The sequence below is a fragment of the Oncorhynchus tshawytscha genome, unplaced genomic scaffold, assembly GCF_018296145.1.
Source record: "Oncorhynchus tshawytscha isolate Ot180627B unplaced genomic scaffold, Otsh_v2.0 Un_contig_298_pilon_pilon, whole genome shotgun sequence".
NCBI classification, from domain to species: Eukaryota; Metazoa; Chordata; class Actinopteri; order Salmoniformes; family Salmonidae; genus Oncorhynchus; species Oncorhynchus tshawytscha.
Genome location: NW_024609534.1, coordinates 32381 through 55460, shown reverse-complemented (window position 1 = coordinate 55460; position 23080 = coordinate 32381). Strand labels below are relative to the sequence as shown.

Here is a 23080-nt window from a genome sequence, read left to right as displayed (position 1 = left end):
ATCATAGACTTAATTATAATAAACACACAGAAATACGAGCCTTAGGTCGAATCCGGAAACTATCACCTCGAAAACAAAAGGTTTATTCCGTTCCGTATTCTATCTAACGGGTGGCATCCATGAGTCTAAATATTCCTGTTACATTGCACAACCTTCAATGTTATGTCATATTAGTTCGCAAAGAGCCAGGTGGCCCAAACTGTTGCATATACACTGACTCAGTGTGCAAATGAACGCTAAAGAAGTGACACAATTTCACCTGGTTAATATTGCCTGCTAACCTGGATTTATTTTAGCTAAATAGGCAGGTTTAAAAATATATACTTGTGTATTGATTTTAAGAAAGGCATTGCTTTTTATGGTTAGGTACACATTGGAGCAACGACAGTCGTTGATTGATGGTTTTTTATAAGATAAGTTTAATGCTAGCTAGCAACTTACCTTGGCTTGCTGCATTCGCGTAACAGACAGTCTCCTCATGGAGTGCAATGAGAGGCAGGTGGTTAGAGCGTTGGACTAGTTATAACTGTAAAGGGTGCAAGATTGTATCCCCCGAGCTGACATGGTAAAAATCTGTTGAGGCAGAACGTTCCTAGGCCATCATTGAAAATAAGAACGTGTTCTGAACTGACTTGCCTAGTTAAATAAAGATGTAAAATGTTAAATAAATAAAAATCGGCGCCCAAAAATACCGATTTCCAATTGTTATGAAAACTTGAAATCGGACCTTATTAATCGGCCTTTCCGATTAATCGGTCGACCTCTAGTGTGTATTCTGTGTACTGTAATCATGTCTATACAGGCACATCTATAGTCCCACTGTTGGCTATGTTTAGCAACAAATGCTTTTACACATAGACTGTTTGGACACAGACTACCCAGTGTAACCTCCCTATTTAGGAACAGAAGACTGGGACAATGGCAGGACCAATAGCCACACACACCACACACACTGGCACACATGACCAGGGTGACCTGAGCTGACCTCCTTACCTCATCGTGTTCGATATAGGTTTGGACGCTGCACACAAGCCTACTGTTCAGCCAGCCCCTGGGACCATGTGTAGGAAACCCCAGTGATGTTATGAACAGGACTGGAAACCATGTTGCCTTGCTGTTATTAGAACCAGTGCAGACAGACCCAAATGATAAACGGTACATTAGCTAAAGTTTTCATTTTCTTATTTTCTTCATCCCTCTGTTTCTTCTCCTCCTCAGGACGATGGGCTCAGCCCAGAGAAAGCTGGACACCACTCAGACGAGGAGCGATGGGACACACCACCCCCCAAACCACCCCGCGTACGCAGGTACAGTACAGTGACTTCATCACGTATTCAACAACACTGTATATACTCAGCCCTGGTTGGTGTTCTAGCCTGCGGTTTGTCTGATGTGGAACCACATCATCTCAGCCTCCTGCTGAGCTCTCTGTCTCTCTCTCTGTCTGTCTCTGTCCGTCTGTGTCTCTCTCTCTCTCTGTCTCTCTCTGTCTCTCTCTCTTTCTCTCTCTTTCTCTCGCTCTGTCCCTCTCTTTCTCTCCTCTCTCTCTTTCTCTCCTCTCTCTCCTCTCTCTCTCTCTCTCTCTCTCTCCTCTCTCTCTCTCTCTCTCTGTCTCTCCTCTCTCTCTCCTCTCTCTCTCTCTCTCTCTCTCTCTCTCTCTCTCTCTCTCTCTGTCTCTCCTCTCTCTCTCCTCTCTCTCTCTCTCTCTCTGTCTCTCCTCTCTCTCTCCTCTCTCTTTCTCTTTCTCTCTTTCTCTCTCTCTCCCTCTCTCTGGCCAGTATAAAGTCAAGGGTCTCTCTCCTTCAGTCAGTCATTACTGGTTAGCCAGGTATGTTTCTAATCTTTGGAATGGGTTGTTTTGGTTCTAAAGGGAGCCAGTCAATAAGACTAAGAAAACAATGTCACGAGCTGAATTGTTCTATATATTCAGCACCATGAATGGATTCCTAGGGCTATTTATACAGGAATCCTCATCATAGGTGGGTGCTTATATTGCTCCTATTTCACACAATTGGAAGTATGTTTTTTTGCGTATCCCAACTTCCCCTGAGAAACGCTCCGACCGTTAGGCTGCCCGTCCACCCAACATTCCTCTGTGTGTGTGTGTGTGTGTGTGTGTGTGTGTGTGTGTGTGTGTTTTGACTCTGTACCGGCACCCCCTGTATACATTGTTGTTATTTCACTGCTGCTCTTTAATTACTTGTTACTTTAACTCTTATTCTTCTTCGTGTTTTCTGAAACTGCGCTGTTGGTTAGGGGCTCGTAAGGAAGCACTTCACTGTCAGGTCTACACCGGTTCTATTCAGCACATGTGACTAATACTATTTGATTTGATGTTTTGAGTGTGTATTTAGTGTGTGTGTGTGTGGGGAATGTTTTGAGTGTGTATTTAGTGTGTGTGTGTGGGGGGGTGTTTTGAGTGTGTATTTAGTGTGTGTGTGTGGGGGGGGTTGTTTTGAGTGAGTGTGTGTGTTCACCAGTGTCTAGATACGGCTGGAATTCATCAGGGACTCAAGGTCAGACACAGTGAATCATGGTCCTCACACACATTCTCAGTGTCACCCCATCACCATGTCATCACGCCCCCAAAAGTCACATCTATGGTCTGGTCTAGGACCTGTACTCAGTACTGGAGCCTCTTTCTGGGCTGGTCTAGGACCTGTACTCAGTACTGGAGACTCTTTCTGGGCTGGTCTAGGACCTGTACTCAGTACTGGAGACTCTTTCTGGGCTGGTCTCGGACCTGTACTCAGTACGTGTGACCATTGCGTGAATCAAACCCTCAGTAATGTTATTAGGAGCTCTGTGGTTGTCATCAGCACCATCTAGGTTGTTCTATGTTCTGAGCTTGTGTTCAGATCAATAGACAGGAACAGCTGTGATATTCTGCCCCCAAAGATCCCATCGTGCCCTACTCATCAACAACATACAGCGTTTTCCACCACTATCAACAGAACCCCAAATGATGTAATTTCTTGTGGAAGAATGGTGTCGCGTCCCTCCAATAGAGTTCCAGACACTTGTAGAATCTATGCCAAGGTGCATTGAAGCTGTTCTGGCTCGTGGTGCCCCAACACCCTATTAAGACACTTTATGTAAGTGTTTCCTTTATTTTGACAGTTACCTGAAGCTACTGACCGTAACAGAGATCTTCAAGCCACTTGCCTGACTGTGCTCCTAGCTGACTGTGCTCCTAGCCAGCTGACTGTGCTCCTGGCCAGCTGACTCTACTCCTGGCCAGCTGACTGTGCTCCTGGCCAGCTGACTGTGCTCCTGGCCAGCTGACTGTGCTCCTGGCCAGCTGACTGTGCTCCTGGCCAGCTGACTGTGCTCCTGGCCAGCTGACTGTGCCCAGCTGACTGTGCTCCTAGCCAGCTGACTGTGCCCAGCTGACTGTGCTCCTAGCCAGCTGACTGTGCTCCTAGCCAGCTGACTGTAGTCCTAGCCAGCTGACTGTAGTCCTAGCTAGCTGACTGTAGTCTCTCTGAGAACACACTGACTGTACTCCTAGCCAGCTGACTGTACTCCTAGCCAGCTGACTGTACTCCTAGCCAGCTGACTGTACTCCTAGCCAGTTGACTGTACTCCTAGCCAGTTGACTGTACTCCTAGCCAGCTGACTGTAGTCTCTCTGAGAACACACTGACTGTACTCCTAGCCAGCTGACTGTACTCCTAGCCAGCTGACTGTACTCCTAGCTAGCTGACTGTACTCCTAGCTAGCTGACTATGCTCCTAGCCAGCTGACTGTACTCCTAGCTAGCTGACTGTAGTCTCTCTGAGAACACACTGACTGTGCTCCTAGCTAGCTGACTGTGCTCCTAGCTAGCTGACTGTGCTCCTAGCTAGCTGACTGTGCTCCTAGCTAGCTGACTGTGCTCCTAGCTAGCTGACTGTGCTCCTAGCTAGCTGACTGTGCTCCTAGCTAGCTGACTGTGCTCCTAGCTAGCTGACTGTGCTCCTAGCTAGCTGACTGTAGTCTCTCTGAGAACACACTGACTGTACTCCTAGCTAGCTGACTGTACTCCTAGCTAGCTGACTGTACTCCTAGCTAGCTGACTGTACTCCTAGCTAGCTGACTGTACTCCTAGCTAGCTGACTGTACTCCTAGCTAGCTGACTGTACTCCTAGCTAGCTGACTGTACTCCTAGCCAGCTGACTGTACTCCTAGCCAGCTGACTGTACTCCTAGCCAGTTGACTGTACTCCTAGCCAGTTGACTGTACTCCTAGCCAGCTGACTGTAGTCTCTCTGAGAACACACTGACTGTACTCCTAGCCAGCTGACTGTACTCCTAGCCAGCTGACTGTACTCCTAGCTAGCTGACTGTACTCCTAGCTAGCTGACTATGCTCCTAGCCAGCTGACTGTACTCCTAGCTAGCTGACTGTAGTCTCTCTGAGAACACACTGACTGTGCTCCTAGCTAGCTGACTGTGCTCCTAGCTAGCTGACTGTGCTCCTAGCTAGCTGACTGTGCTCCTAGCTAGCTGACTGTGCTCCTAGCTAGCTGACTGTGCTCCTAGCTAGCTGACTGTGCTCCTAGCTAGCTGACTGTGCTCCTAGCTAGCTGACTGTGCTCCTAGCTAGCTGACTGTGCTCCTAGCTAGCTGACTGTGCTCCTAGCTAGCTGACTGTAGTCTCTCTGAGAACACACTGACTGTACTCCTAGCTAGCTGACTGTACTCCTAGCTAGCTGACTGTACTCCTAGCTAGCTGACTGTACTCCTAGCTAGCTGACTGTACTCCTAGCTAGCTGACTGTACTCCTAGCTAGCTGACTGTACTCCTAGCTAGCTGACTGTACTCCTAGCTAGCTGACTGTACTCCTAGCTAGCTGACTGTACTCCTAGCTAGCTGACTGTACTCCTAGCTAGCTGACTGTACTCCTAGCTAGCTGACTGTGCTCCTAGCTAGCTGACTGTGCTCCTAGCTAGCTGACTGTACTCCTAGCTAGCTGACTGTACTCCTAGCTAGCTGACTGTGTTCCTAGCTAGCTGACTGTAGTCTCTCTGAGAGCACACTGACTGTACTCCTAGCCAGCTGACTGTACTCCTAGCTAGCTGACTGTAGTCTCTCTGAGAACACACTGACTGTACTCCTAGCCAGCTGACTGTACTCCTAGCCAGCTGACTGTACTCCTAGCCAGCTGACTGTACTCCTAGCTAGCTGACTGTAGTCTCTCTGAGAACACACTGACTGTACTCCTAGCCAGCTGACTGTACTCCTAGCCAGCTGACTGTACTCCTAGCTAGCTGACTGTAGTCTCTCTGAGAACACACTGACTGTGTGTGTGTGCTGCTCAGTCATGTGCAGGGGATTAACCTGCGTTTGTCATTGTGATCTTTATTTGGCACACGTCCACATCCTGCTGAAAGTGTGAGAGTTCAGGAGATGGAACTTGACAGTTCACACACCTTTCTGAAGAGCTGAATGTTCCATCCCCCTGTGGTTACCATGTCACCCACTCTAGCAGACAACCTCAGTTTCCTGGAAAGAAAGGCTGGTCGACTGATCTGAGTTCCATTCAGCCAGATTCCACTGTGTTGTCACATTGGAGGTCTACCGTGGTATTACCCCTGTGTTCACGGGGTGACTGTGTTGCCCCCTGTGTTCACGGGGTGACTGTGTTGCCCCCTGTGTTCACGGGGTGACTGTGTTGCCCCCTGTGTTCACGGGGTGACTGTGTTGCCCCCTGTGTTCACGGGGTGACTGTGTTGCCCCCTGTGTTCACGGGGTGACTGTGTTGCCCCCTGTGTTCACGGGGTGACTGTGTTGCCCCCTGTGTTCACGGGGTGACTGTGTTGCCCCCTGTGTTCACGGGGTGACTGTGTTGCCCCCTGTGTTCACGGGGTGACTGTGTTGCCCCCTGTGTTCACGGGGTGACTGTGTTGCCCCCTGTGTTCACGGGGTGACTGCGTCGCCCCCTGTGTTCACGGGGTGATCTGCTCTTACGTTCTGATGTATTTCAGGTAGATTGCTGTGGTAAATCCATGGTATTATGTACGTTTGGAGAAGTTGTGTTTGATGTAGATACATGTTGTGCCCCGATATTGTAGTGTACATTGATGTCTGCCATCTAGTGGTAGAATTTTAGCATAAATTTGAAGTTTGAAATGCTATCGCTGTCTTAATTTCTCTCTCCCATTTTCTCTCCCCACCCTCGCCATCCTCCTCTCGCTCCGCCTCTTGCGTTCCCCCCCCCCCTCTCTCTCCCTCTCTCTCTCTCTCTCTCTCTCTCTCTCTCTCTCTCTCTCTCTCTCTCTCCTCTCCTCTCCTCTCCTCTCCTCTCCTCTCCTCTCCTCTCCCTCTCTCTCAGCAGTCAGTTGGAAGGGGACGTGAAAGAGGAGATCCTTCAGCCCCCAGAGCCTCGCCCGGTTCCTCCCATCCTGACCCCGTCTCCCCCCTCTGCCTTCCCCACCGTCACCAACGTACGTCAGGACAACGACCGCTACCACCCCAAGCCGGTCATCCACGTCCTGGCCTCTGCACAACAACAACAACAACAACAGCAGCAGCCCCAGAAAGCCCAACAAACCCAACTGTCCCCCGACCTGAAGGACAACTATAACAAGACATCGTTGGTCAGTGTCCCCTCAGGAGGCCCCCCTGCCCAGGCCCCCTCTCCCTCCTCCCCCTCCCCAGTGGATGGGGCAGTGCGTCTAGAGAGGAAGCTGAGTATTGAGATACAGAAGGTTCCGTTACAGGAGGGTCCTAAGAGCTTCGATGGTAACAGCAGGCTGCAAAGATCCCTTGCCTTCAAGGCCCGCTCCAACACCTCCAGTTCCTCTCTTTCTGAGGACTCAGGGGCCGACGGGGGACCCCCCAACATGACACACCAGGGCGCCTTCGGACCCCTCCCCTCCCGCCCCAACCACCTGCCCCTTAAGCGGGAGAAGGGGGGTCAGGCAGGCTGGATCAGCCCAGAGAAAGCCCCCACACCTCCAGCCCTGGTGGCTGGGTCAGAGAGCACCCCCACCTCCAATCTGACCTCTTCCCAGCCCCCCTCCTCCACCTCCACCCCTGTCAGGACTGCTCTGAGCTTCACCAATCCTCTGCACTCAGACTTCCCTGATGTGAAGGGAGATGGAGGAGGGGAGGGTTCCAGACCCTCCTGGTCCTCCAAGGCTACGGCCACGGTTACGGCGGCCCACGGCGAACACCCGCCCAGGAAGGTGTCGACCATGTCCATCGCCGAGCAACGGTCGCCGACAGAAACGGCATCAAGTACGTGGTTACGTTAGAGCTTTTACTAACTAACCTACTTCCCTAACTCTGTTGGGCTGTGGTACTACTGACTAAAACAGACTAGGGACCAGACACAGGGACAGAAGATGGGCAGGGAGTGGGGGTCAGAGCTGGGTTCAAACACTATTTGAAATCATTGCAAATACCTTATCTGTGCTTGACAGAGCTTGCCTGGGGGCAATGGATCAATTTACATCTCCAGGAAGACTAAAGAAACACTGAAAGTATGTTAAAGATTTCAAATAGTATTTGAACCCAGGTGGTCTGGCTGGGGTCCTATTATAAGGGCTGACTAAGGGTCAGTGGTTGTTGTGGTCAGCTGTAGGGTGGAGTAGCAGCTGACAGGCAGATCTAGGATCAGTTTATGGAGAGCTGGAGTCTATGTCCGTAGCCAGAGGGCACTGGCAGGCCACACTGTAATGACAGGCTGTTGAAGGCTGTCTAGACACACACACACACACACACACACACACACACACACACACACACACACACACACACACACACAAGGTATGTAGACCACAGATCTACATAAACACACAGCACTGCGAGGGACAATGGAGACTGACCAGTCCAACTGACAGTTTCAGACCACTGGCTTGCAATATAGAGTAATTATATACACACAGACTTGCTTATGGACTGCTTATGTGGAGAATTAACATTTTAATTATGTATAAAACAGATACTGTTTGGATACATTGAATATATTGTTATAAAACGTGTTAAACCATGGAACTAAAATGATTGTCTTGTAAACCACCCCCAAAAAAGTGTCAATAAACTGAATTATTTCTGTATTGTTTCTTCCAACTCTGACCTGCTATAGTCACTCATTTTCTGAACTACAGTAAATACGTAATCTGCCATTTTACCATGGTAACCCAGTCCTAGTCCGCTGTAGGATGAGGACAACACACACACACACACACACACACACATAATGGTGTCTCACTGGAGCTAATAAACTGACCACGGCACGATAGTGTCACACCACACTGTCCATGTTATTAGATGGTGTCTAGATCCATATTTCATCTGCTCCAGCAGGCCTTGGCTTAGGGTTTAGTCTAGACTCCAGCAGGCCTTGGTTTAGGCTGTAGACTCCAGCAGGCTTTGGCTTCGGGTTTAGTCTAGACTCCAGCAGGCCTTGGCTTAGGGTTTAGTCTAGACTCCAGCAGGCCTTGGTTTAGGCTGTAGACTCCAGCAGGCCTTGGTTTAGGCTGTAGACTCCAGCAGGCCTTGGCTTAGGGTTTAGTCTAGACTCCAGCAGGCCTTGGTTTAGGCTGTAGACTCCAGCAGGCCTTGGCTTAGGGTTTAGTCTGTAGACTCCAGCAGGCCTCGTTTAGGCTGTAGACTGCAGCAGGCCTCGTTTAGGCTGTAGACTGCAGCAGGCCTCGTTTAGGCTGTAGACTGCAGCAGGCCTCGTTTAGGCTGTAGACTGCAGCAGGCCTCGTTTAGGCTGTAGACTGCAGCAGGCCTCGTTTAGGCTGTAGACTGCAGCAGGCCTCGTTTAGGCTGTAGACTGCAGCAGGCCTCGTTTAGGCTGTAGACTGCAGCAGGCCTCGTTTAGGCTGTAGACTGCAGCAGGCCTCGCTTAGGCTGTAGACTGCAGCAGGCCTCGCTTAGGCTGTAGACTGCAGCAGGCCTCGCTTAGGCTGTAGACTGCAGCAGGCCTCGCTTAGGCTGTAGACTGCAGCAGGCCTCGCTTAGGCTGTAGACTGCAGCAGGCCTCGCTTAGGCTGTAGACTGCAGCAGGCCTCGCTTAGGCTGTAGACTGCAGCAGGCCTCGTTTAGGCTGTAGACTGCAGCAGGCCTCGTTTAGGCTGTAGACTGCAGCAGGCCTTGGCTTGGGGTGTAGGCTGTAGACTCCAGGCTCAAGTTGGTGTTACCATAGTATTCTGTGACAGTGAAGGGACAGAACAGGACGGTACAGGATGCTGAGTGGAGCTATGTAAAGATGGGGGGTTTTGTCTATGGGTTGTGTGGGAGGAAACAGCTTATGGTAAGTCTTAACATGAGAGGGGTAATGTAATTCTTAGGTGGGGTTATGTTGAGGGGTGATGTAACTTTTAGGTGGGGTAATGTAATTCTTAGGTGGGGTTATATTGAGGGTTAATGTAACTTTTAGTTGGGGTAATGTAATTCTTAGGTGGGGTTATATTGAGGGTTAATGTAACTTTTAGGTGGGGTAATGTAATTCTTAGGTGGGGTTATATTGAGGGTTAATATAACATTTAGGTGGGGTTATGTTGAGGGGTAATGCAACTCTTAGGTGGGGTTATGTTGAGGGTTAATGTAACTCTTAGGTGGGGTTATGTTGAGGGGTAATGTAATTCTTAGGTGGGGTTATATTGAGGGTTAATATAACTTTTAGGTGGGGTTATGTTGAGGGGTAATGCAACTCTTAGGTGGGGTTATGTTGAGAGGGGTAATGTAACTCTTAGGTGGGGTTATGTGGAGAGGGGTAATGTAACTTTTAGGTGGGGTTATGTTGAGGGGTAATGTAATTCTTAGGTGGGGTTATATTGAGGGTTAATATAACTTTTAGGTGGGGTTATGTTGAGAGGGGTAATGTAAGACTTGTCAGTCTGTTATTGGATGATTTGTTGACTGTGTGAAATGTTCTGAGTGTGAGATGAGTAAACATCTGATCATGTGTGTCTACGGGTGCTGCTGTTCATGTCTCTGAGCTCATGGCATGTGGTGCTTTCTGCCCTTCCGTGCTTGGCGGGGAGGTGTGTCTGCCTGCATGTCAGCCCATTGGAAGTGGGCCATTAGCGGTGCTCTGTGGGCCAAAGCATGGATTCATCTAACATCTGTCTGTGGTGCAAACAGGGCTGGTGTTCGGCTGCCCCACGACTGAGCTGGTTCTCAATGTAGGTTATATCCCAAACGGCTCCCTATATAGTGAACTACCTTTGACAAAAGGGTGCCTTTTGGGACACAGGCTGTAATGTACCAGGCTGTTTATTCTTTCCCCAATGAGAGATGTTGCTAGGCCTCAACAGGGTGTTTCAGACAGGAGAGATGTTGCTAGACCTCAACAGGGCGTTTCAGATGTTGCTAGGCCTCAACAGGGTGTTTCAGACAGGAGAGATGTTGCTAGACCTCAACAGGGTGTTTCAGACAGGAGAGATGTTGCTCGACCTCAACAGGGCGTTTCAGATGTTGCTAGGCCTCAACAGGGTGTTTCAGACAGGAGAGATGTTGCTAGACCTCAACAGGGTGTTTCAGACAGGAGAGATGTTGCTAGGCCTCAACAGGGTGTTTCAGACAGGAGAGATGTTGCTAGGCCTCAACAGGGCGTTTCAGACAGGAGAGATGTTGCTAGGCCTCAACAGGGTGTTTCAGACAGGAGAGATGTTGCTAGGCCTCAACAGGGTGTTTCAGACAGGAGAGATGTTGCTAGGCCTCAACAGGGTGTTTCAGACAGGAGAGATGTTGCTAGGCCTCAACAGGGCGTTTCAGACAGGAGAGATGTTGCTAGACCTCAACAGGGCGTTTCAGATGTTGCTAGGCCTCAACAGGGTGTTTCAGACAGGAGAGATGTTGCTAGGCCTCAACAGGGTGTTTCAGACAGGAGAGATGTTGCTAGGCCTCAACAGGGCGTTTCAGATGTTGCTAGGCCTCAACAGGGTGTTTCAGACAGGAGAGATGTTGCTAGACCTCAACAGGGCGTTTCAGATGTTTCTAGGCCTCAACAGGGTGTTTCAGGAAGGATGGAGGGGGGTGGAGGGGAGGAAAGGATGGAGAGGAGGAAAGGATGGAGAGGAGGAAAGGATGGAGAGGAGGAAAGGATGGAGGGGAGGAAAGGATGGAGGGGAGGAAAGGATGGAGAGGAGGAAAGGATGGAGGGGAGGAAAGGATGGAGAGGAGAGTGCTGTGAGCATGTGAGAGGTCAGGCTTGGATGAGTTGAGGCAGACTGAGCAGGCAACGTGTGTGTGTGACCGAAAGCTGGCTAGTGGCCAAGCACCAGGAGATGTTTCAGTGGGCCCTGAAAAGGGGATTGGTGGGTGGCTGGGATGGATTTGTGTTGGTGGGGGGGCAGTGCATGTGTACCAACCAACTGTGTGCACGGGTGTAAAGCCTCCTATACTGCCACGCTACACACAATGGCCTGACAATCACTTAACTGCCCAGAGATGGGATTTTGATCAAAGGCAGCTGATGGGAATCGAGCGATATCCTAATCATGATCTCAAAATCACCTGATCTCTGATTGTATGATCTCTTCGCTTGTGATTGAAACAGCTGTGATTTGATGGGAATGATTGAATGGTTTGGTGTTGATTTTGGCTCTGCTTGGCTTTGTGGCGTGTTGTCTTGGGGTGGTTATGGTTCTGAATCTGGGAGGATGTATTCTGAGCTTGTCTCTGGCTGCATCTGAAATGGTACCTTTGTCTTTACACTGCACTACTTCACCTAGGGCTCTGGCTAAAAGTAGTGCACTACTTCACCTAGGGCTCTGGCTAAAAGTAGTGCACTACTTCACCTAGGGCTCTGGCTAAAAGTAGTGCACTACTTCACCTTGGGCTCTGGCTAAAAGTAGTGCACTACTTCACCTAGGGCTCTGGCTAAAAGTAGTGCACTACTTCACCTAGGGCTCTGGCTAAAAGTAGTGCACTACTTCACATAGGGCTCTGGCTAAAAGTAGTGCACTACTTCACATAGGGCTCTGGCTAAAAGTAGTGCACTACTTCACATAGGGCTCTGGCTAAAAGTAGTGCACTACTTCACATAGGGCTCTGGCTAAAAGTAGTGCACTACTTCACATAGGGTTCTGGCTAAAAGTAGTGCACTACTTCACCTCGGGCTCTGGCTAAAAGTAGTGTACTTAATCATTAGGAATAGGGCACCATTTCAGATGTACTTGTTTCTCGCTGTCGTTTGATTGTTGATTGGCCGTCAATTTGACCTTTGACCCCTGGTAATAACCCCTGCTGTACTCTGACCTCTGACCCAGACAGTGACCAGAGTGAAGATTCCCCTCCCCCTCTACCTGAGAGAACCCCAGAGTCCTTCATTTTGGCCACAGGTGTGTTTTAACGGTCTGAGACAGGATCATCTTGATCTCCCAGTCTTGGTCTCATACATCAGGAATGGTGAGCTGTAGTAAGATGTCTGGCATCATGAGACGACAGACAAGGGAAGGTCTGCAATTTCCGACATCCTGGAGAGCCAATGTGTTGCAGGCTTTTGTTCTATCCCAACTGTAAGTTAACACATCTGATTAAAATGATCAACTAATCATAGTCTCCTATTTAAATTGTGAAAAGGGGAATTGAGTGTTTTAGACCTGTGCTGGAACAAAAACCTGCACCTCGGGCACCTTCTTCAGCCCTCCAGGACTGGCTCCACCCCTTGGTCTGCCCGCTGTCTTCTGCTGCATTGTGGTGGCTTGACACAAGAGGGTGCCAGAAACAACTCTGCAGACCTTGAACATGGATAGTTTTGCCGCCTTCTCAGTCATCTCAGTTTCAGAACTTCCAGATTACTTTTGTTATGACTGTTGTTGATGAGAGAGCACGGAAATGAAATTACGAGCTTTTTAGTTAAGTCAACTCTGATTCTCTGCGGCAGGGTAGCCTAGTGGTTAGAGCGGTGGCCTAGTAACCGGAAGGTTGCAAGTTCAAACCCCCGAGCTGACAAGGTACAAATCTGTCGTTCTGCCCCTGAACAGGCAGTTAACCCACTGTTCCTAGGCCGTTATTGAAAATAAGAATTTGTTCTTAACTGACTTGCCCAGTTAAATAAAGGTAAAATAAAATAAAAATATATCCAGTCTGTAGATGTAAGCCAGACACCACCATTTGAAAGGGGGGCGGCTCCCGAGTGGCTCAGCGGTCTAAGGCACTGCATCTCAGTGCTAGAGGCGTCACTACAGACCCTGGTTCGATTCCAGGCTGTATCACAACCGGCCGTGATTGGGAGTCCCATCGGGCGGCGCACAACTGGCCAAGCGTCGTCCGGGTTAGGGTTTGGCCGGGTTAGGGTTTGGCCGGGTTAGGGTTTGGCCGGGTTAGGGTTTGCCAGGGTAAATAAGAATTTGCTCTTAACGGACTTGCCTAGTTAAATTAAAATAAAAAAGCCTTGAAGTTGCCCAAAACAACTCCTTAGTGTTACAACTCCTTAGTGTTACAATGTCACACCAACTCCTTAGTGTTACAACTCCTTAGTGTTACAACTCCTTAGTGTTACAACTCCTTAGTGTTACAACGTCACACCAACTCCTTAGTGTTACAACGTCACACCAACTCCTTAGTGTTACAACGTCACACCAACTCCTTAGTGTTACAACGTCACACCAACTCCTTAGTGTTACAACGTCACACCAACTCCTTAGTGTTACAACGTCACACCAACTCCTTAGTGTTACAACGTCACACCAACTCCTTAGTGTTACAACGTCACACCAACTCCTTAGTGTTACAACGTCACACCAACTCCTTAGTGTTACAACGTCACACCAACTCCTTAGTGTTACAACGTCACACCAACTGATTGGCTGCCTTAGTGTTACAATTCCTTAGTGTTACAATTCCTTAGTGTTACAACTCCTTAGTGTTACAACTCCTTAGTGTTACAACGTCACACCAACTGATTGGCTGCCTTAGTGTTACAACGTCACACCAACTGATTGGCTGCCTTAGTGTTACAACGTCACACCACTCATCTTCTATTAGGGACGTACATAGAGCCAGGAGGTTTTCATCATCATGTGACCAGACCAGGAAGTATTTCAGGCCCCAGGTATAGTCTACAAGTACAACTAGGGCCCTGAGTTTTAACAGATCAGCTCAGATGGTTCTGAAACACTCCTGGTCCTACGTCTGATATCCCCAGCAGCAGTACCTGACTGACATTGATACTAGGCCCAAGGCCTAATGATGTCATAATGATGTCATTAGGCCCAAGGGCAGAGGTTGCAGGACCGCCAGATAATTAATTCTAGAGATCATATTAAGCAGAGTCCAACTGGGTCCAGCTCTGAGGGGTTAATGTTTATGGGCGTTTCCCCAGCTACAACTTGTCATCATAGCTGCGTTATTGTTACCACAGGCAGCAGGGCTACTGACTGGTTCTCAATGCAAGTTTGTTTTTATTTGTTGATGATAATGCAGTGTCACAATTACCAAGGTGGCACAAATATTGTTCATCAAATTAGCTTCTGAGTTGGTTAAGGATCTTTTTGTGCCAGCAGGGCTATGTCAAATAACCCCGCTCCGCTCAAACCAGAGTCCCACCCCTCACTGTCCACTAATGGTTCCTTTCTGAATCCCCCTCCTCGTTCAACTGTAATGAACCCCTTGCCTGCAGGGCAGCCTCAGCCCTGTGCTGCTGTGAAGGGAGGGAGGATGAATGGATGGAGCGAGACAGGGATGGAGGGCAACCTCAGCTCTGTGCTGCTGTGAAGGGAGGGAGGATGAATGGATGGAGCGAGACGGGGAAGGAGGGCAACCTCAGCTCTGTGCTGCTGTGAAGGGAGGGAGGATGAATGGATGGAGCGAGACGGGGATGGAGGGCAACCTCAGCTCTGTGCTGCTGTGAAGGGAGGGAGGATGAATGGATGAGCGAGACGGGGATGGAGAGCAGAGTTAACGTTCTCTGGAATGAACATGCTCTCATTAGATTGTGTGTTGATGTGCGGTGTGTGTTCATGACATTTATCAAATGAGAGTTTATTAGTCACATGCACACGGTCCAGTGAAACTCTTCAGCTCCAAACTCCAACATGCAGGTCAACGTTAATATAACAATAATATGAAAAGATCACAAGACGGCATATATACGTTTACAACTAGTCTTAAACACACAATGAAGACAGGAAGGGCAGGGGCAACCATTAAGAGCTGAGGAGACAGACGGGGGTTGGTCGACGGAACAGTCGTATTTGGTGCTTAAATGACCTCCAGCATGTAAGAACAGCTACAATGGAATGAATGAGGAAGTCAGGGGTACATAAAGGCTGTTGAAAAGAGACGTCTCGTGGCCAGACATGACAGACATGCTCTTGTGTCCGCAGCCTAGAAGCCTGGTACTTTGAGGCTCCCAAATATATAGAGCTACGGTGTGTCTCTGTGGAAATCTCTCTCTCTCTCTCGTCTTTTACTTTCTCTCCCTCTTTCTCTCCCTCTCTCTGTCTCTCTCTCTCTCTCTCTCCCTCTTTCTCTCTCCCTCTTTCTCTCCCTCTCTCTGTCTCTCTGTCTCTCCCTCTTTCTCTCCCTCTTTCTCTCTGTCCCTCTTTCTCTCTCCCTCTTTCTCTCCCTCTCTCTGTCTCTGTCCATCTCCAGACCCATCAGAGTTGAAGGCACCAGGACCATCAGACTGGAGTATCTCAGAGGACCAGTCAGGAAAAGGAGCAGGTTTTCCTCAGGTGAACACCATTCTCACCAGCTTTATAGAAACAAACCTCTAGACGTCTGTTCTCCAGTCCTGCTTCTGGGGACCCACGGGGTGTGCAGGGTTTAGTTCCAGCCCAGTACTAGCAGACCTGATTCAAGTCATGAAGGGCTTGATGATGGGTTGAGGTGTGTTGGTTCTAGACAGGAACAACTGCTTTAGGCTTTATATGTTCCCTTGAGATACGTCCTCCGTCTCTCCTCCATCTCTTCAGCCCTGTTATTAATCTGTGTCCTCCGTCTCTCCTCCATCATCTCTTCAGCCCTGTTATTAATCTGTGTCCTCCGTCTCTCTCCTCCATCATCTCTTCTTTAGCCCTGTTATTAATCTGTGTCCTCCGTCTCTCTCCTCCATCATCTCTTCAGCCCTGTTATTAATCTGTGTCCTCCGTCTCTCCTCCATCTCTTTAGCCCTGTTATTAATCTGTGTCCTCCGTCTCTCTCCTCCATCATCTCTTCAGCCCTGTTATTAATCTGTGTCCTCCGTCTCTCTCCTCCATCTCTTCTTTAGCCCTGTTATTAATCTGTGTCCTCCGTCTCTCCTCCATCATCTCTTCAGCCCTGTTATTAATCTGTGTCCTCCGTCTCTCTCCTCCATCATCTCTTCAGCCCTGTTATTAATCTGTGTCCTCCGTCTCTCCTCCATCTCTTTAGCCCTGTTATTAATCTGTGTCCTCCGTCTCTCTCCTCCATCATCTCTTCAGCCCTGTTATTAATCTGTGTCCTCCGTCTCTCTCCTCCATCTCTTCTTTAGCCCTGTTATTAATCTGTGTCCTCCGTCTCTCCTCCATCATCTCTTCAGCCCTGTTATTAATCTGTGTCCTCCGTCTCTCTCCTCCATCATCTCTTCAGCCCTGTTATTAATCTGTGTCCTCCTTCTCTCTCCTCCATCATCTCTTCAGCCCTGTTATTAATCTGTGTCCTCCGTCTCTCTCCTCCATCATCTCTTCACCCTGTTATTAATCTGTGTCCTCCGTCTCTCTCCTCCATCATCTCTTCAGCCCTGTTATTAATCTGTGTCCTCCGTCTCTCTCCTCCATCATCTCTTCAGCCCTGTTATTAATCTGTGTCCTCCGTCTCTCTCCTCCATCATCTCTTCAGCCCTGTTATTAATCTGTGTCCTCCTTCTCTCTCCTCCATCATCTCTTCAGCCCTGTTATTAATCTGTGTCCTCCGTCTCTCTCCTCCATCATCTCTTCACCCTGTTATTAATCTGTGTCCTCCGTCTCTCTCCTCCATCATCTCTTCAGCCCTGTTATTAATCTGTGTCCTCCGTCTCTCTCCTCCATCATCTCTTCAGCCCTGTTATTAATCTGTGTCCTCCGTCTCTCCACCATCATATCTTCAGCCCTGTTATTAATCTGTGTCCTCCGTCTCTCTCCTCCATCATCTCTTCAGCCCTGTTATTAATCTGTGTCCTCCGTCTCTCTCCTCCATCATCTCTTTAGCCCTGTTATTAATCTGTGTCCTCAGTCTCTCTCCTCCATCATCTCTTCTTTAGCCCTGTTATTAATCTGTGTCCTCCGTCTCTCTCCTCCATCATCTCTTCTTTAGCCCTGTTATTAATCTGTGTCCTCCGTCTCTCTCCTCCATCATCTCTTCTTTAGCCCTGTTATTAATCTGTGTCCTCCGTCTCTCTCCTCCATCATCTCTTCTTTAGCCCTGTTATTAATCTGTGTCCTCCGTCTCTCTCCTCCATCATCTCTTCTTCTTTAGGCCTGTTATTAATCTGTGTCCTCCGTCTCTCTCCTCCACCATCATCTCTTCAGCCCTGTTATTAATCTGTGTCCTCCGTCTCTCTCCACAGGAGCAGAGAAGTACACAGGCACAGATAGCAGAGAGAGGTAGGTGGCTCATCTCTTCAGTGTTTAGGCTAAATGATTGGCTGCCCATGCTGCCTCTGATGGCTTGAGGGGGGTGGTGGTGTGTGTGTTGTCTCTCATTACCCAACATAAGCCCTAGGATGCATCCCAAATGGAACCCTATTCCCTATATAGTGCATGGGTCCTGGTCCTAAGTAGTGCACTATGAAGGGGATAGAGTGCCATTTGGGCCTCAGTCAGTCTCAGATGTGGTTTTGTCCCTCCCTCTCAGATGGGTGATTAGGAGAGCGCAGGGGTTTGGCTGTAAAACATCAAATCACATTTTATTAGTCACATGCGCCGAATACAACAGGTGTATAACAGTGAAATGCTTACTTACGAGCCCCTAAACAACAATGCAGTTTCAAACAAATACGGAGAAGAATTAAGAGAGAAAAGTAACAAGTAATTAAAGAGCAGCAGTGAAATAACTATGGCGAGACTATATACAGGGGGGTACCGATACAGAGTCGATGTACGGGGGCACCGGTTAGTTGAGGTAGTATGTACATGTAGGTAGAGATATTATAACGACTGCATAGATGACAACAGAGTAGCAGTGGTGTAAAGAGGGGGAGGGGAATGCAAATAGTCTGGGTAGCCATTTGATTAGCTGGTCAGGAGTCTTATGGCTTGGGGGTAGAAGCTGTTTAGGAGCCTCTTGGACCTAGACTTGGCGCTCCGGTACCGCTTGCCGTGCGGCAGCAGGGAAAACAGTCTAGGACTAGGGTGGCTGGAGTCTTTGACAATTTTTAGGGCCTTCCTCTGACATAGCCTGATATATCGGTCCTGGATGGTAGGAAGCTTGGCCCCAGTGATGCACTGGGCCGTTCACACTACCCTCTGTAGTGCCTTACGGTCAAATGCCTGGTATAGAGGTCCTGGATGGTAGGAAGCTTGGCCCCAGTGATGCACTGGGCCGTTCACACTACCCTCTGTGGTGCCTTACGGTCAGATGACAAACCAGGCAGTGATGCAACCAGTCGATGGTGCAGCTGTAGAACCTTTTGATGATCTCAGGACCCCTGACACATCTTTACAGTCTCCTGAGGGGGAAACATCACTCTGTTCTGCTGTTTGATGATCAGATGGGTGATTAGGAGAGAGCAGGGGTTTGGCTGTAAGACATCACTGTTCTGATGTTCAGATGGGTGATTAGGAGAGAGCAGGGGTTTGGCTGTAAGACATCACTCTGTTCAGATGTTCAGATGGGTGATTAGGAGAGAGCAGGGGTTTGGCTGTAAGACATCACTGTTCTGATGTTCAGATGGGTGATTAGGAGAGAGCAGGGGTTTGGCTGTAAAACATCACTCTGTTCTGATGTTCAGATGGGTGATTAGGAGAGAGCAGGGGTTTGGCTGTAAGACATCACTCTGTTCAGATGGGTGATTAGGAGAGAGCAGGGGTTTGGCTGTAAGACATCACTCTGTTCAGATGGGTGATTAGGAGAGAGCAGGGGTTTGTCTGTAAGACATCACTCTGTTCAGATGGGTGATTAGGAGAGAGCAGGGGTTTGTCTGTAAGACATCACTCTGTTCAGATGGGTGATTAGGAGAGAGCAGGGGTTTGGCTGTAAAACATCACTCTGTTCTGCACAGATCTCCATGAAAATGAATCGATGTCATTAAATGATCTAAAAGGTCTGGTTTGGAGTTCTGTCTGGAAGGAGTTTTGTCTGTCTGGTCTGGAAGGAGTTTTGTCTGTCTGGTCTGGAAGGAGTTTTGTCTGTCTGGTCTGGAAGGAGTTTTGTCTGTCTGGTCTGGAAGGAGTTTTGTCTGTCTGGTCTGGAAGGAGTTTTGTCTGTCTGGTCTGGAAGGAGTTTTGTCTGTCTGGTCTGGAAGGAGTTTTGTCTGTCTGGTCTGGAAGGAGTTTTGTCTGTCTGTCTGGAAGTAGTTCTGTCAGGTCTGGAGTCGGGAGCAGAGAGACAGTCTGACTGTGTAACCTAATTACCAATGTAGTATTCATCTGACACTTCTCCAAGCTTATCTTTTAGCCTGCTTGGTTTTATTAGGTTTCCTAGTTAGTCTGCTGGAGGTGTACACTGTTCCACAAATGACCCTGAAATGATAAGACTGTAGGCATTTATTAAAGGAACAGCTGTGTGTGTGTGCTACGGTGTGTGTTACTGCGTGATAGGCAAACCTGACAGTGTGTGTGTGTGTGTTACTGCGTGACAGGGAAACCTGACACTGTGTGTGTGGTGTGTGTGTGTTACTGCGTGACAGAGAAACCTGACACTGTGTGGTGTGTGTGTGTGTGTTACTGCGTGACAGAGAAACCTGACACTATGTGTTGTGGTGTGTGTGTTACTGCGTGACAGAGAAACCTGACACTGTGTGTGTTGTGGTGTGTGTGTGTTACTGCGTGACAGAGAAACCTGACACTGTGTGTTGTGGTGTGTGTGTGTTACTGCGTGACAGAGAAACCTGACACTGTGTGTTGTGGTGTGTGTGTGTTACTGCGTGACAGAGAAACCTGACACTGTGTGTGTGTGTGTGTGTGTGTTACTGCGTGACAGAGAAACCTGACACTGTGTGTTGTGGTGTGTGTGTGTTACTGCGTGACAGAGAAACCTGACACTGTGTGTTTGTCCTAGAACCATCAGGAGAGAGGAGTAAGAAGATTTCAGATGCAGCAGGACTGGAAACATCACCTACCAACACCACAGTAGCAGACAGCACAGCAGAGAGCAAGGCTTCCTCAGAGATGGGTGAGTGAGAGGAGGAGGAGGAGGGAAAGTGATAGTAAATATGGTCATGTTGTGTCTATAGTTGTTTACTATAACTAAGGGCCCTGAGTTGTTCCTGACCAGGACAACGCTGGTCTCTAGTCATAACATATAACCACAACCAAGAACCTGAGTTGTTCCTGACCAGGACAACGCTGGTTTCTAGTCATAACATAGAACCACAACCAAGAACCTGAGTTGTTCCTGACCAGGACAACGCTGGTCTCTAGTCATAACATAGAACCACAACCAAGAACCTGAGTTGTTCCTGACCAGGACAACGCTGGTTTCTAGTCATAACATAGAACCACAACCAAGAACCTGAGTTGTTCCTGACCAGGACAACGCTGGTCTCTAGTCATAACATATAACCACAACCAAGAACCAGAATGTTTCCTGGTCAGGTGACGTGGCCTGAAAAAGACCCAAACACTTTAATCATAACACTGTTCTTCTCTTGTCTTCCAGGATACGGTAACCGCTGCACACAACCCAAAGGCCCCAGGGAGCCCCCTACACAGTGGACATGATCATGGCTTCTACCTATAGCCCCCTTCACTGCCCTCCTCCACCCTCCTCCTCGATCCTCACCGTGTCTCTTACAAGTGCCACTGTGTATGAAGGAGATGACTGGGTGCTGTCCCATCCTTGGACACTGACACCTTTTCCTAACTAATAGGGCAGATGTGAAATGGCACCCTATTCCCTATATAGTGCACTGTATATTTGGCCAGAGTCTTGTACATGTAGGTAACAGGGTGCCATTTGAGACCAAGCCTAAAACACAATCTGCAAAGCAATTTAGATAATCTACCCAGGATGCAACGGTACACCTTTCTGCTGTACTTGTGCCAGTTGCCAGGGGCTGTCTGTGTGCTGGTGCTATTAAGTGTTTCCCAAATGGAACTGCATTCCCTATATAGTGCACTACTTTTGACCAGGGACCATAGGGCTCTGGTCAAAAGTAGTGCACTACTTAGGGAATAGTGTGTCATTTGGGATGTACAATTATCTCGTTCTCTGCTGGGACCATACAAACCTGCCTTATTCCCTTTGGGGGCAAATCCTAACTTCCACTTAAGTTGAATTTTCACTTAGTCATGAAGATGTGAATGGGAGAGAATTTGTCTTAAGTCCAAGTGAGGATTTGACTCTTAGTCTGAAACAATCCGTCACATTGGATCCCGATTCATCTTTTTGTTTAGTTTTCTATTCCAGAAAAATACTTGACTTTCTTATCTTCTGTACTTTTAGACTTGTATTATGACATTACAGAAGAGGACATGTATCACTAGGGACAGAGGACTACTGTTATATTATTTTGATTTTTTTTGCTAACTTCTCGATAGCTATATATGCATTGTTTTCTACATGTACAGGGCAACTAGGTATATAATATTTAATGTGCTCCCTCTAAATATTCGTATTAACAGAAGACGTAACTAGTCTGTCCATGACACCCCTCCCTCTCCCCAATGTTCCTCCTACTGTAAATGATTTGCCCTCTTGTTCTAGCAAATATTGCAGGGTTTTGTTGTAATGACGTGTAAAGGTTTTGAATCAGCTGGACCTGGCGTAGCGCCGTCCTCTTGCTGAGATGGCAAACGGGCTCAAGATTGTGTAATAATAATCGCTCTTTTTGTAAATTCTATTCTAAAGGATATTTTTGTATATGTTGTTTCTCCTCTCTTCAGTTTCTGCCCTGCTACAACAGGGACAGTCCACTCCAGTCTGGGAGGACTTCAAGTCTCCTGGGTTTCTTTCTCTCTCGCTCCTTCTAATCAGACTAATTAAAACCCAGTGATGACATCGCCAGATGATTAGACTCTCTGGCCAATCAGAGACATGATTCAATCAATCAATGAACTAAACCAGGAGTACTTTGGCGTTCCAGGCCTGGAGTTGAATTCCCTTGGACCCTAACTGCTACCACTAGCATTTGTTTTGGAGCCCGCCTGTGCCTTTTGGAGAGTGCTGCCCCCCCCCTCCCCCCTTCTCCCATCATCATCAGCAGCAGCTGCCCCCCCTCTTCTCCCATCATCAGCAGCAGCAGCAGCACGTGTAGCGACTTGCTCAGCCGTGTTGGTTGGTCCACTCCTCTTGGAAACTGCTTGCATCCCAAATGGCACCATGTTCCCTATATAGTCCACTACTTATGAACAGACCAGACTCTGGTCAAAAGTAGTGCACTATGTAGGGAATAGGGCCCTATGGGGGCTCTGGTCAAAAATAGTGCACTATATAGGGAACATGGTGCCTTTTTGGGTCACAGACCCTCTCTGACACCCCTCCTCCCACACACCTGTTTGTATGTTACAGAAATCAATGGACCCGTCAGTAAAGACTAAAGACATCAAGTAGAACACGCTTCCTTGTTTTCCTACACTGTTTCTGAAGTCTCTAGAGGGGCTGGGGGGGTAGAGCTGGGGCTTCCTGTGTGTGTGTGGGGATTCTCTCTCTCTCTCTCTGTGTGTGTGTGGGGATTCTCTCTCTCTCTCTCTCTGTGTGTATGTGGGGGGATTCTATCTCTCTCTCTGTGTATGTGGGGGGATTCTATCTCTCTCTCTGTGTGTGTGTGTGTGTGTGGATTCTCTCTCTCTCTGTGTGTGTGTGTGTGTGTGTGTGAGGATTCTCTCTCTCTCTCTGTGTGTGTGTGAGGATTCTCTCTCTCTCTCTGTGTGTGTGTGTGTGAGGATTCTCTCTCTGTGGGTGTGTGTGGGGGATTATCTCGCTCTCTCTCTCTGTGTGGGGGGATTATCTCTCTGTGGGCGTGTGGATTCTCTCTCTGTGGGTGTGTGTGTGGGGATTCTCTCTCTCTCTGTGGGTGTGTGTGTGGGGATTCTCT

General features: G+C 48.5%; 1 protein-coding gene across 3 annotated transcripts in view; it reads left to right on the top strand.

Moving 5' to 3' along the window:
• Positions 1-22598, top strand: part of ptpn12 (protein tyrosine phosphatase non-receptor type 12) — a 77665-nt gene extending 55067 nt beyond the window's left edge. The window contains exons 12-18 of one of the 3 annotated variants that reach the window (XM_042315743.1): positions 1219-1307; positions 6317-7221; positions 12210-12281; positions 15538-15620; positions 17453-17489; positions 20104-20217; positions 20704-22598. In XM_042315743.1, the coding sequence (XP_042171677.1) occupies positions 1219-1307; positions 6317-7221; positions 12210-12281; positions 15538-15620; positions 17453-17489; positions 20104-20217; positions 20704-20765 (1362 nt within the window). In that variant the 3' untranslated portion in view covers positions 20766-22598. Of the gene's footprint in view, positions 1-1218; positions 1308-6313; positions 7222-12209; positions 12282-15537; positions 15621-17452; positions 17490-20103; positions 20218-20703 lie in introns of all 3 variants that reach the window. The other 2 variants (XM_042315742.1, XM_042315744.1) reach the window with 2 other exon arrangements.
• Positions 22599-23080: the final 482 nt, after the last annotated feature.